Here is a 15,000-nt window from a genome sequence, read left to right as displayed (position 1 = left end):
AAATATTCTTTAAAAAATTACATATTTATATGGCACTGTGATTTTTAGTAAAAATAAAGGTACATGCAGTATACATTGGGTTATTACATTTTTTCAAACTTTTTAATATTTTGTAATCCACTATATCAATTACATCAACTGAAAATTTGCAAACCTCTATAGGACAACCCTTTTCTTTCTGATGAAATGTATTTTATTTAAGTCTGAAAAGAGTTTTGTTATAAATACTTTCCATTCATGTAGGTATATACAAGCATCTTTTAGCAAAAGTTTTACATTTCAATAATAAACTAAAATCACTTGCTTATGGTTCCTGTTAATCATTCGGAATGACAATGCAAAACTTCATTTTTTGGTAACTCCCCGTTTCCCAAGCAGAAACTTCCTTTGTATGAGAATGTACAAGTGGTGCATCAAGCCCAGCAGAGTCTTAATTTGCCTTATTTGTACATTTCTGTCAGATTTCTTCCAGGCATGCAGAAACACTGTTCTCTGTCTTTAATTATGTGGCAGTGAAACCATAATCACACATACTAACTCAATGCTAATGCAAATTTGTGCAGGGCATTGACTGGATGGAGGCAGGATGCAGCTCTCTGAATAATAAAGCTGAGGCATTACTGTTATTCAAAAGACATTCAATATCTCTCATCTGCTGAAAGTTTTAAAAATCCATATTCATTCCACATAACATATAAAAGAGGTGAAAAGTCAGCTTTGGAATCTCAGAAACTTGACCTTTTTTTTTTCTTTTAATAATTTTATATCATTTTGATCTGGCACTTTCAGTAATGACTGGTGACACTTTATTTCTCCTGTGATACTGCTGCATCATCACTAATCAGTCACGTAAGGATCAGCCACTGAATTGTGTAGGAGGACTTTTTATAACATGTCCTTCTCAGTCTCTTTTGGTTTAAAACTTTAAACTTTAGATCCTTTGATTCCAACAAAACTGTAATAATGCATCCATTGACACCAAGGAAGAGAATTGTAAAATAAAAAAAAACATACATAAACATCCATTTTACTATCACAAAATGAGCCTTACAATATATTCTAATATCATGACAAACATATGGAGAAATCATATGAGAATAAAATATATATCTGTTCTGTCAATGTCATACTTGGTAAATACAAAACAGATTCTCTTTTTATTTGAATTATACTTCATCTTCATTTAGCAGCATATTTGGAATGCCATTGCTGATTGGGAATTTTCTCTTAGTTTCTGGGCATTCCAGGCAACCGTTGACCACTTCCACCTGAAGAAAGAGGGAAAAAATCTGAGTCAGACTTATCATTCATGTACTGATCATAATTCAGAACTTACACAGTATTTAGTTCCAAACATGTTGGACTTCTTACTTCACAGAAATATCTTTTTGAAAGGATACGAGATTTGAACCCCTAGCACATAACAAATGCAAAAATATTTGTGCAGCTGCTCTTCTGCACACTGTGCAACCAACCATACAAGTGTTCTCACCCACTGTATGACTATATACAAGTTTACCATGATACAAAAATGTGTAATGGTTCAATTTCAACTCCATATTTCTATAAAAGTCATATTCTATCTGAGTTTGAGGACCTTCCAAGAAAGATTCTCAAAAATCATACTCAAGCCCAAAATTCATCCATTTACATTTTGAGAAAACACACAAAAGTAGTTTCCAGTCTGGTAAGGATATTGTCAGAATTGCTAGATAATGAGACCGAATAAAACCATGAAACATTCTTTCAAAAAGAACAGCATAAAATGTAATGCAACCAACACATAATGTGAATGACCTGACACCCAGAGCTGCGTCCAAGTTGGCCATGACGTAAACAATGTGTCCCCCAGAGCTACAACCAAGTCAGCCATGATGTGAACCCCATGTCATCCGTAGACTTTGAGTTAATATGTGAAAATACTCATAAATATTTCAAAATACACACTTTATTTTTGAATATGAGAATTTGACATCTAGTGTGTAAAATTTATGAGGTGCTAGTACCCAAAATTTGTCTTAGTGAAACTTTAGCAGTTGAGAGGACAAACAAGATGATTTTCTGAGGGTAATAAAATAAACAAAAAAATCTCAAATTTCTTTCCACTGCTGTATTAGCCTGTTGGACTTTTCATCATGAAAAAAATTGGCTGAAGGGTGGGTCATGGAAATGTTTTGATGAAAGCCAAGGTTGCAGAAGAGATCTTGATGTGAGATATTGTTGCTGAATGGCAAAATTTGGCTGAAGGCCAGGGTGACAGGGACATCTCGGCATGAATGCACAAAGCTTATGGAAGATTTGACTTCGTAGGACTTTAGGAAGTGGCTCTTACATCATTTCCACAGGTAAATGAGAGTGGAGTGTATCATCTGCGAGCCATGTCTGGGAGAGGCTCGTTCTAGGGAAGACATTATTTTCATGTATAAGAACCTATTCTTGCCTACTCTGAACACAAGGAGTTATGGAAAACTGAATAATATGGGGGGAGAGAGAAAGGGAGAGAGAGAAAGGGAGAGAGAGAAAGGGAGAGAGAGAGAGAGAGAGAGAGAGAGAGAGAGAGAGAGAGAGAGAGAGAGAGAGAGAGAGAGAGAGAGAGAGAGAGAGAGAGAGAGAGAGAGAGAGAGAGAGCCCTACTCAAATAACGCAATCTTACTAAACGTTACTGTTATTACAGATAACCTGGAGTGATAGTATAAGAATGCCAATTGCTATCACGATACAGCATAACGAATGACAAATGTTAACTGTGGAAAATGGCAGAACAGCAAAAAATGCATCTGCAGAAAAAAGGCTAATAGCAATGCAAAGAGGAGGCAAGGAGTCTTGATAGAACACAGCAACACCTCTGGGAAAGTCATCACTCAATTAAGCCAAATGATGGAATTTGGTCCATGTGCAAGGTGTGAGCCACCCAGAGCCAACATGATTTGCAAGCCAAAATGCCTTTACTTAAAATGGGCCATAAACATTGTATGTAGCAATTAAAACTTGTACTACTTGAAAATTAAAGACTAATCAGTGTAGTGATGCCTCTGGTGTGTGTATTATAGTGTGTATATATATGCACACACACAGACACAGACACACACACACACATATGGGCATATGTATATATGTATGTATATGTATGTATATATACATGTATGTATATATACATGTATGTATGTATGTATGTATGTATGTGTGTGTGTGTGTGTGTGTGTGTGTGTGTATGTGTGTGTGTGTGTGTGTGTGTGTGTGTGTGTGTGTGTGTGTGTGTGTGTGTGTGTGTGTGTGTGTGTGTGTGTGTGTGTGTGTGTGTGTGCGTGCGTGCGTGCGTGCGTGCGTGCGTGCGTGCGTGCGTGCGTGCGTGCGTGCGTGCGTGAGAGTGTGTGTGTGTGTGTGTGTGTGTGTGTGTGTGTGTGTGTGTGTGTGTGTGTATGTATGTATGTATGTATGTATGTATGTATGTATGTATGTATGTATGTATGTATGTGTGTGTGTGTGTGTGTGTGTGTGTGTGTGTGTGTGTGTGTGTGTGTGTGTGTGCACAGGTCACTGGCAGTCCACAGTTTAACTCCTTGGATCTGATTTCACCTTTCCTTGAGTTTGCAGGATTTTTTTTTTCTTTTTACTATTGCTATTGACATGCTGCTATTATTATTATAGACAATATAATTATCATAATGTTCTTGACATGATCAGCAATACAAGATACCAGAAAATATTTCCAAAAATCAAGAAGGGTAAACAAGTGAGATTGGCAGTACTTGTAATTGGAACACTGGTAACTTAGTACTTGTGGAGCCATCTATGTGTAAAGGCAATCAATAAACTAAACTCACAGTGGCATATATATATAAATGCCATCCCTGGCAGCATCAGGCCAATCTAAACTAAACTTAAATGACTGCAGTGAAACTAATGATCCCTTACAGGTCTAACCAGAATATGAATTTACTAACTACATCCACTCATTCTGAGAAACACAATGGAAATGAAATACCTCTAGCAGTATATGATGCAACTTCTTCAGGAGGTCTTCATCATTATCATAACTCTCAGGCAAGGTCTCTGGGAGGTCTTCCTGGTGCCCTACCTGCAATGGATAGAAGGGTTAAGCAACACTCGTTATCTCACTGGTGTTACAACTTCCATATAACTTTCGAGAAAGGTCAATGTCTATTACCAAATAGATATATTTCAAATAAATCAGAGTAACTGAAAAATAGAATTGCACACTTACACACTGGGCTGCAAATATGAGAGCATTCCAGTCCAGCTTTGGTATAGTTTTAGAGATAAACTCTCTATCAAAATCAATATCCACATTTCTCACTTCCTCAGCCTGTGAAGAAAAGAAGCAAATATAAAAAAATATCAACTAATAATGAAGACGATGAAGAAACAGGGGATAGTAATTGCAGAACTATGGTATACAATGCATTATGATAAAATCAAATCGAAAAGGAAAAGGCTAATTCACAGAAACCCTCAGATGTATACTTCTCTCACTCACTCACTCACTCACACTCACTCACACACACACACACACACACACACACACACACACACACACACACACACACACACACACACACACACACACACACACACACACACACACACACACACACACACACACACACACACACACACACACACACACACACACTCACACACACACTCACACACACACTCACACACACACTCACTCACTCACTCACTCACTCACTCACTCACTCACTCACTCACTCACTCACTCACTCACTCACTCACTCACTCACTCACTCACTCACTCACTCACTCTCACACTCACACACTCACACACTCACACACTCACTCACTCACTCACTCACTCACTCACACATTCAACACAGGTACCTGAAGACATTGCAGTTCTAGAAATTATATTGTATCAAGCATATATTGTGCTGAGGTGATACCTCTCTTGAATACTGCTTTGCTATATTACATATGTTTCACTTTAAATTTCAAAATATTTAATATAAAAATTGCAGCATCAAAACAAAACAGACTCTGCTGCAAATGACTTACAAAACAGATTATGTTCCCTAAAGGATAAAAGGGCTGATTAACAATTAACTGGAAAATATTAGTCTCCATTGAAAATAGTTTTACAGATTGAAGTGCACCTTGTACACCATAAAACATGGTTTGTTATCTGTTCTGAGTTTATGGGCTGTAGGAATATAAGAATAAAAATCTTTAAAACTCATACACAAACTTTAAGTTTTAGCAAGTACTTCTGACTGATCTATTCATGTCTGTGTTTTATATATTTGTTTCCTAAACTAAACTATTGGTGCTAGATGCATACACCATCTACTGTAGCATTGTTTTGTTATTATAATTTTTTTTATACAGTGTTTAGTCACCAAGGACCCAATTACTAGGCCTACCAGACCTCACCTGTTACCCTGTTCCTTAACTCATTGCCACTGGGGAATATGAATAAAAAATGGGGAAAATGCTGTGTTCATTTTTTATATTTTTTGTGAAATGTCTCTGTACATAGATGGCTCTGCTAGTGCTTAGCCATAAAGGATTTCACCTTTCCTTGAATTGGCTGGAAAAACGTATTTTTACTAATGCTATAAATATAGTGTTATTTTTATCATAAACATTATAATTACTATAATGTTATAAACATTAGTAACAGCAAAATAAGATAATGTTAAATATTTTCGTAAATCGATGAAAAGGGTGAATGGGCAAGACAGGCAGTACTCATAACTGGCTTGCTGGTGACTTAGTACAAGTGTAGCCATCTATGTAGAAAAACAATTAAACAAGTAAACTCACAATGGGCATTACATATACCTACATGCCATGCCCGTTGGCAAGGGGTTAAATTCTAGGGAAACGAGTTTAAATTTCTAATACAAGTGTTATCATTATTGATGCTATGATTATAGCCATTATAAACATTATAATTACCCTAACCTTAGAATAGTTATAAAAATAACATCTTTCTTTTAAAAAATCAAGGCATGGAGTAAGCAAGTAAGATCATTGTAGGCCTAGTAATTGACCCCTGAGTGAGTAAGCACTTCTTGAGCCATCTATGTGTAACCAAAATAAAAATTAAATAAAATAAGGGTGGGCAGGGCATGTGTACTCCTGATATTGACAGCTTCATTAACAGTAAACCTTGAACAGACCCCCAAACTTTAGCTCTGAGGAGAAATACATTTCCAACATTTTTTCTAAGTACTCTATGAGCCTGAATCAGTACATAAAGAATATGCCAAAGTCAAATTTCTGTCTTCTTTTGTCCTTAGCTCCAGTAAACATGTAACAAAGACTTTACAGCATGGAAGTGATAATCATTAATATTGGTTATCATTTAACATCTTCATTTTTAACAGTGTAATTTGATTTGATCAAGTAGGAATCAATCCAATCTTTGTTTTGCCTGAATATAGGTGGTGGAGGTTTGTTGGCATCTTTGGAACACAAAATGTGACCACAGCCTCCACTAGATACTTTGCCACTCTCAGACCTCAAACTCAGGATAGACGTCAAAGATCACAAAGTTTTAAGAAGATTTGGATAGAACACATCTAATATACTTATAGTCTTATAGTCTTATTCTGAAAGGAGCTGAAGATGTATTTCATCTGTTTGCCAATATGCATATCTGCTATCATGCTACAACATAATATAGCAAACTTACCATTGGCAGAAAAGGTCACTGATTGATAGACCCACAAGCCAATACAGTAACTAACCTAAGTTGTAACTGGCAACTCTAACAGTAATTGAAACTAAATTAGCCACAGACAGCAAAACTTAAGCTATATTCTATATTCTCGTGAATACCTAGAAACCAGGTCCAAATCTCATGTTTACTATGTCTGGTCACTTGCATGGTATATAAGTTTGTTAGACTACTGCAATCAATAACTTTTCTGGAATGTTTCATGCCACCACTAACAGGTCTATATCGTTACAAACTATAGAAATACTCCAAGTAAGAATCAGACAACAAGCAATTACCTCCTGTCATGTCTGGCAAAGCTTGACAAAACCTGACAGTATATTCTTGCAAGATGGACTTTATAGTCCTACTTGGCAATTTGACATCAATTTACCCAATGCCGACGGGCATGATGTGTACGTACGTGCTATGCCTACTGTGAGTTACTTGTTTGATTGTTTTTACACATAGATGGCTACACTTGTACTAAGTCACCAATGAGCCAGTTTCAAGTACTGCCCGTCTCGCCCGTTCACCCTTTTCTTTGATTTATGAAAATATTTTACATGATCTTATTTTGCTGTTACTAATGTTTAAAACATTATAGTAATTATAATGTTTCTAATAAAAGAAACACCATTGATATTCATAGCACTAGTAAGAAATACGTTTTTTCCACCAATTCAAATCAGGTAAGGTCACAAGGTCTACTAATTGACTCCTTTGTGGCTAAACACTAGCAGAGCTATCTATGTGCAGAGACATTTCACAAAAATATAGAAAATGAGAACAGCATTTTCCTCAATTTTTATTCATTTTCCCCGGCGACATTGGGTTATGGGAATAATCCAAGCTCTAACTTGTGGGTAAACATGTGGTAAAGGTTAACCTTAACCATTGCTTGATACTACATTCTATTTACTGGCTCTCATGGAACCTTGATTAGACTAGTTCTCCTAAAGAGGAACTCTATAGAATGGGCTTACAATCTATAATTCAAGTCAAATTTGTAAAACCTATCATTACCTAGCTGTACAGCTTGCATCAAAAGCAGTCTCTCAACAAGTACTACATTATTGGTGAAGTAAAGCTCTTTTACAGAATCCCATTACTACTAATATGCATGGGGTAAATAAACTTGACAAGCAATCCATTCACATCAAAATTTGGGTAAATATTCAGAATACTTTAAAATGACTGATCATGAAGATATTGGTATCAATTGATTACTCTCACTCTCTACTTCCCAATTATATATGCCGTGGAAATCCCCCAATACCCACAATCTTGGCTTCAATAGCAGCGGAGGACATTAGTGGTATCAGGGAAATTGCAGGTTAAAATATGAATAACAAACAGAGAACTGATCAATATATAGTCAAATGCATAGGGTTACTGCCCCCCATCCCCTGCCCTGGAAACAAAGAATCCACCACAGTATTCTGACAAGATGGAGCTTAGGACAGACTGTGTATCAGGCGCTCCAGCATCTCGGTCAAACGCTCTACCCTGCCGTGAATACGAGAAAGTCTCTTTGTATTCTATTGCAGGGTTGGGGGTGGTAGCCACCCAGAGAGCACAGCTCCCTGCATTAAATAATATAGTGACTGATTCTGTGTATATTATTTATATTATACACAAAAATTTTCCTGTTACCTTCCCTAGTTAATCTTTATGGTATGGATGCACTAAGGTAGGGCAAATTGATATTCTTGATATTCTTGAATGATTTTCTTTTACTCATTTGTACAAGAAATAATCTGCAGTTATAAACAGTAATGCCAAACTTAACCTCTCAATGACGGTATCAAAAAACTCTTGGTGTCATTGACTCCAGAGGCTTCTGGCAACCGTCCTCTCATTTGGACCTAGTCCACTACATGTAGCAGAACTTAAAGCGCATTGCAACGCCTATAGCTGTTCCCAGCATAATGAATTGGTTTGTTATGACCGCTATAGGTGTGGCCTGGCAGATACAGGTTTAAGGAAAAATATCGCAGAAAGCCCCACTCACAACCTAAGTCTACTTAGTGCTCCTGAGTTCAGCTCTCTCTTGCTGTCCATGCTGAGGTGATGACAATGTTTCCTGGGGGGTTTTGGGGGCAGAACCCATCATCAACCCTCCCCTTGGGTAGTGACTGAAGTGTATGCTCAGTCATGGTAACTTAGATTGTTGAATAAATTTTGTGACGTGGAGTTGGGCACTTAGTCTCTGGTGAGTGCATACGTACTCTAAAGAATTACCCCTCCTCTACTACTGGAGCCGAGAATGTGGGTTGGGTGTTTTCTGCGGCAAAAGTTCTATGCATTGGGTAGCAGGGAAAGAAAGAGAAATCCATCGATACTGATATCGTCATAATTGGTCATAGGTTTTCTGAATGTGGCATTTGTTAGCGAGTGCGGCGCACCCTCCAGAGATGAAGTCCCAAAACCAAAGTATAATGTGAACCCAAAATCCAACTCTAATTCTTCTCATCTTCTATTTATTCCCTGCAGGGGGAGGGCAACCCCCTGTACCCACCTTTATTAGCAATGTGTGCCAACTTACAGAAAACATGATCTTAAGAACTCTGGCTGTGGGAGTGTGTTGTGGACTAAGTCTCTGAGCGGTGATATACAGCAGATATTTCTATCATTTTGCAATAAATATGAGGCTGGAGCAAATGTAGCTATAATGTTTATGACTCTATTTCTTATACTATATAAGATGGCAGTGTTCATTTTCCTCCCTTTCTGTGCACTACGCTCGGCAACATCAACCGCAAATAACTTATCAATATCAGTAATGCAGGATCAATAACAAGAAATATTTAGAATGACTGATGAGATTTGTATGGATGAGGAAATGTGTAAAACAAGCATGTACTACAACATTCATTCATAACACATTGTCAGATAAGCAGTATATAACAAGAATAAACGTACGCACGTAAATCTATACGCAAGAATGAACATAATCCTATCAATCAGTCAATTACCATCAAAATAAATAAATAAAAATATTACCTGTATTTTTAGTGGAAATCCTTCTTTTACGTTCTTTATCCCCTTACTCGTCAACATATTATGCGTGATGAGCTTCATTCTCCTGATAACCGTGAGTAGAATCTTAAAAAGCTTGGGAAATATAAAGACGGGCGTTAAATACTGTGTAGTTTTAGGCCTACACAACACATGTAGTATTTTCGATCTCGGGGAGAAGGATCGAGACCCGGCGCTAGATCAGGGTTGTGCAAGAGAGTTTTTTTTTCGCATTGAATGTATTTTATGTCTTGATATTTTATCTGAGTGTGATATATTTGAAATTTCATGAGTGTGTGAATTGGGGTTTTATTTTTTTGCGGTGGGTTATATTCAGAGACTAGGATTGATTTCAAATGTGGTATCGGAGTTTAGATTTTAGGATACTGATTTATGTACTGATTTGCATATTTATTGTACACACTTCTAAACTTCAAAATCTAGCTTCCTTTAGAATTTATATTGTTTTTTTTTTTCCTTCCTGTAATGGACACTTTCCTGGGGGGAGGGAACTGAAAAAAACGATTAATTTTAGGTGTAATGAACAAATTTAGAAAATTAAAGCATTCCCCTCTTCCCTTAGTTATATTTATCGGTCCTTCCTACTGACGATGCAGGGGGTAATACTAGACATTTCTCGGCTTTGGTTTAAAAGACTACATCAAGCAGTTTGTGACATCTCATGTTCCCAATAGCCTTTATTTGTTAGAGTAAACAATCTTTTACATCCAGTTTTAATTTTCATTTTATATTCATGTCAAAATATCTGAGGTACAAAAGCTTAAATTAATATCATGCCTGGGGAATGTCCAACCAATTTCTGATGCCTTTTTTTTTTATTTTTTATCTTAGGCAAATTCTAGAGAGGGCTATATGGGAATCATGAAATTCGACCCAAGGTCTATGAAATAGAATAAAGACCTTAGTCCGAATCTACCCACGACTCGTATAAGCTATGGCTGCAGAGAGCCATAATCTGTATTTGTTTTGCTTTCCCTTGCTCGTTATTGTTACTTAGGGGCGGAGAATGAGCCCAATGTAGGGGATCAGCCCTAACTTCGACCTCAGCCCTCGCCTCAGCTAAGGTTGTATGGGCTTTTCTTCCCCTTTCCTTTTCCTTTTCTTCTTCATCCACATCCTAAGATGCAGAAAGGACGAAAGGCTGGCTCTGTGTCAGTCACTTAATGGAGCCATGGACACGGTGTTCCCTTAGTTAATCGCCTAGCCCTTATTCCTTATGGGGTCCCTAGGGGCCATTGATAAAGTTTGTATTACCCTTATTGGAGATATTAAGACTTGTCCCTTCATCAACTAGCTTATCTAAGTTTGATTTGTTCTGGTTTCCCGACCTCTGTCTCTCCCTTGACCACAGCTCCGACCAGTTACTTATACCCCCTTCTTATATACTTTGCTGTCAACTCTATCCATCCCGAATCATCCACGCAGGTCTTTACTCAACCTTCAGAATACACCCCTTCCTCTCTCCCAACATCCTCCACTCCATCTCCTACTGTACAGTCTTCTTCATTGTCTACCCCCTTATTGTTACTCTTCATCCTTATTGTCCTCCCCCCCCCCCCCATCATCCTCCCACCCTCGTCCTTCTACTGCGTCCACCTCTTCGAATCTTTTGAATACCACTTTTGGCCCAGCCAAATGCCATCGATTTTTTGTGATTCCCCGTATAGAACCATACTTTGACGATACTATTCTGTTCCAGCGATGTCTCCAAAACAAGTAGGTAAAGTTCCTTGCGTAGTCGTTCTGATCGTTCACGCCTTGTCACAGGTACATTTAAGTCTCAAGCTTGCGCAATATCTACCATGACTGACCTCAATATCAGAAATGTTGGCGTTTTGGCCACCCAGCCAAACACTGTTGCTCCACATCTCCCTGCCTTCTCTGTACCCAACTGGGTCATGACCGTTCAAATTACTCTACTCAGTCACGCACGTGTGCCAATTTTGGTGGCTCCCATACTGTATCTTATAGGAGCTGCCCTGCCCACAAGCTCGAATCTGAGTTAGCAGTTCTCAGATTCAAACTAGGCCTCAATCTACACGAGTTTGACAAGAAGCACGCCGACGAGTTTTTCTCTTTCTACCTATTCCAAAACTGTACTTCACTCCACTCCCCTCCCATCTTCTTAAGTTATTTCTTCCCTCTACCTCGAACCATCCTAACACTACTCCCCCTCTCCCCCAGTCAAATTCCTTTTCCAGTCTATATCCAGATACTCTCCCTGTCACACCAAGCAATCTAAACGTTCCACACCTTCTACCACACCCTCGCTTACACTCTCCGTCTCCTCCTCGGAAATCTAATCTCTCTCTCCCTTCTTATAAAAAATCTTCCTCCCAATCTCCCAAAGAACACCCCATCCTCCTCCTTCATGTGCATCTCAATTTTCTCTTCCTTCCCTACTATCCTTACCACTCCCACTTGGATGCTCTCGTGACTTCCTTATGTCACAAAAATGTCCTTCTCCGGATTCCTCCCCTCCTGACCTTTTTCCTGTTACTTCACCGCCTTCCCCTGTTCCTTATCCCATTCTCTAGATTTTTCTCCTACTTCTCCAACTATCATTTCTACCCGTATCACCCGTTAATTGTTTCATAATGACTCATTTGCAGTTTTCCTCATACAGCGTTACTCTCCCTTCCGCGGACACGTCCTACAACACTCTACAACCTTTGACATCTAACACATTTTATTCTAATGTTTAACTCACTTCTCCCCTTTTCGTCACAATATTTTACCAAAGTACTATATGACATTTGATGTCTAGTACATTTATTCCTTCAAACTCTTAAAAATTAACCATTACCATGGTTACCACTACAGTTGATCTGTTAAACTAGTTATACGAGTGTACATGATTTATTTTAGAGCTTACACAATATTACACAATATCTTCTCTTATTTCTGAATATTAGAATTATTTTAAAAAGGCAAGGCCTTTTTATGCAAAAGCTATTTCACATGAACATATAAGAATATCATGTGTGAGGAAAAAATATTATAGAGGTTATTTATCTAGTTACTTATTTTTCATATTTAATTTTGATTAAAGAATCAGTCAAGGGAAATCTGCATATCATTTGCATCTATGAAATAGATTTTTGCTTGATTAATTTTAGAGCTGGTATCCTGCTTAATTTTTTTATGTTCGAGCGAAAAGAGGACACCTCAGGCCAGTAGAATCTGCAAGTAATGGTCGCAGAACGCTCAGATCTTCATCTTCGTTGACGGTTAAACACTTGTTTTATTTTTTTTAATAATGTACTAAAGGTACTAAATGTGTATATATATACATATATATGTATATACATATAAATAAATATATTACACACATATACATCTATATATACACATGTGTGTGCGTATATATATATATATATATATATATATATATATATATATATATATATATGTATGTATTAATGCGTGCCTGTAGATGTATACATACATATATATGTGCTTGTGTGTGTGTGTGTGTGTGCATTAAATACATGTCTATACATATACATATATACATATATTTATGTATATATACAACATATATGTATATACATATATATGTGCTTGTATGTGTATTAGTTCTGTCAGCATTAGTGCTGTAGTTTTGAACATTTCCAGTTCATTCCCTCATAGCATGATAGCTCACTTTTACCAACGGTTTGCAATATGGCTAGTGGTACTACGACTGCTAACTGATAAAACAGAAGTTAATGTTACAATCCATATTTTCGTGTTAGTTAGAACAGGTCGTTGAAAGTCATTCCTCTCTACCTCTTCATTAATTATTGATCACTTTCTGGCATGTTTTCGTTTAATCTCATATTTGTCTCAGCATTGCAAATGGCTGTTGGGTTGTATGGATAATTTTCTTGTTACGAAAATTAGCTTAGATGGAGTCCTGAGGACTCTGATACTAATATGAAGCTCCGCCTACTTAGAGTAGCTTTCATATATCACAAGAAAGTTATAGCCGAACTGACAGTAGTCTGGGGGATAACAAGGAAAATATAGGCTGGAGGCAATGTAAAGACAATTTTCTTGAAAGTCTGAACTTTTACTGATTTGGATAACATTAGTTGAACGAAAGAAAATATTGCAAAATAGGCAATCACAATGCCTAGCAGAGCAGATGGCGCTCAGCTGATAACAGTAAGTGGCTTCTCGAACATTCTCGACTATGTAGAAAAGTTCTTGAAATTAGTTAAGTGAACTTTTGTGATTCATTGCCTTGTTTATCTTATTACCAAATTATCGAAAATCCCGTGAATGTGAACTGTATTATGCTTTCGCCTTGAATATAATCTTCATTTCTGTTTGTGAAAGTTATCGTCATTAATGAAATACCGTCGGTGTCATGTTCCGTAGATAAGACTGACAAATGGTATTTCACGCAAACTGATCAAACTAAGAATATCCTGGGTAAAATTTAATAGTGTGAACTGTCAGTAGTCTGGAGGATATCAAGGAAAATGATATAGGTTGGATCCAATGTTATGACGATTTTCTTGAAAATCTGAACCTTTACTGATTTGGATATAAATTAGTTGCATGAAAGAAAATAATTACAAAATAGGCAATTACAATGTCTTGCAAAGCAGACGGCACCCAGCTGATAACAGCTGATAAGTGGCTTCTTGAGCAAGATTCTATCGTCAACTCGAAAGTTCTAGAAGCTCATAGTTCTTGGATCATGTCAGTCTAAAATCGGTTTTGTCAGTTATGTCGTTATGTTATACGCTCGAATTACGATCCACGCAGTAAAGCCTCTTCGACGCCAGTGTTATTCTTCTTTGGGTTCGTTTGATTTGGGATAAATGGTGATTTGACGTTATGCTTGCTACGTAATTTCCTCCAGGAAATGACGTCACGATATCTTCTTGCTGCCCAGTAAGTAGTGTTACGATTTTATGCACGCCTCTAATGTAGTCTATTTTGCAGTTGAATGGACAAGAAAAGTTTTTTCCAAGTATATAATGAGTAGGTTTCTGTTGTACTGCACAGAGTGATGCTAATGATAACCCTGTGTATTTTGTTAACGTGATAGAGAATGTCCCGAATGTTCTTTCCTTTAGATTGCAATTACCCGTGCGCATCCCCCCACCCCCCACATATATTACTCACACACACGTATTTCTTAGCCTGTGTACTTATTAGACAGAGGACACATGCGCGCGCTCATGTGAAACGTATTGAAACACGTTTGGTAAAATAGGAGTGAATGTATTGCGTCACGTTTAGTTAGTGATAAATATCAA

General features: G+C 37.4%; 3 protein-coding genes across 7 annotated transcripts in view; 2 read left to right on the top strand and 1 right to left on the bottom strand.

Annotated features, from left to right (window-relative positions):
- Positions 1-1,011: 1,011 nt before the first annotated feature.
- LOC125029801 (multifunctional methyltransferase subunit TRM112-like protein) lies at positions 1,012-9,922 on the bottom strand. Its single transcript, XM_047619959.1, has 4 exons — positions 9,710-9,922; positions 4,226-4,327; positions 3,986-4,078; positions 1,012-1,268 (listed from the first exon to the last, which is right to left on the bottom strand). The coding sequence occupies exons 1-4, from the start codon at positions 9,785-9,787 to the stop codon at positions 1,167-1,169; spliced, it is 375 nt and encodes a 124-aa protein (XP_047475915.1). The 5' UTR covers positions 9,788-9,922; the 3' UTR covers positions 1,012-1,166.
- A 4,004-nt stretch (positions 9,923-13,926) lies between these two features.
- The window catches only part of LOC125029721, a 31,367-nt gene continuing 30,293 nt past the window's right edge, over positions 13,927-15,000 (top strand). For 2 of the 5 annotated variants that reach the window (XM_047619806.1, XM_047619803.1), the window contains exon 1: positions 14,220-14,632. The gene's annotated coding sequence lies outside the window, so the exon portion shown is untranslated. Of the gene's footprint in view, positions 13,946-14,213; positions 14,633-15,000 lie in introns of those variants that run through there. The other 3 variants (XM_047619804.1, XM_047619805.1, XM_047619808.1) reach the window with 3 other exon arrangements.
- The window catches only part of LOC125029722, a 1,476-nt gene continuing 1,114 nt past the window's right edge, over positions 14,639-15,000 (top strand). Inside the window, exon 1 of the mRNA XM_047619811.1 lies at positions 14,639-15,000. This exon is cut by the window's right edge and continues 624 nt beyond it. The gene's annotated coding sequence lies outside the window, so the exon portion shown is untranslated.

This window comes from Penaeus chinensis, chromosome 10 (assembly GCF_019202785.1).
Source record: "Penaeus chinensis breed Huanghai No. 1 chromosome 10, ASM1920278v2, whole genome shotgun sequence".
NCBI lineage: Eukaryota > Metazoa > Arthropoda > Malacostraca > Decapoda > Penaeidae > Penaeus > Penaeus chinensis.
The sequence above is the reverse complement of the archived record's forward strand: the minus strand, read 5'-3'. Positions and strand labels throughout refer to the sequence as shown.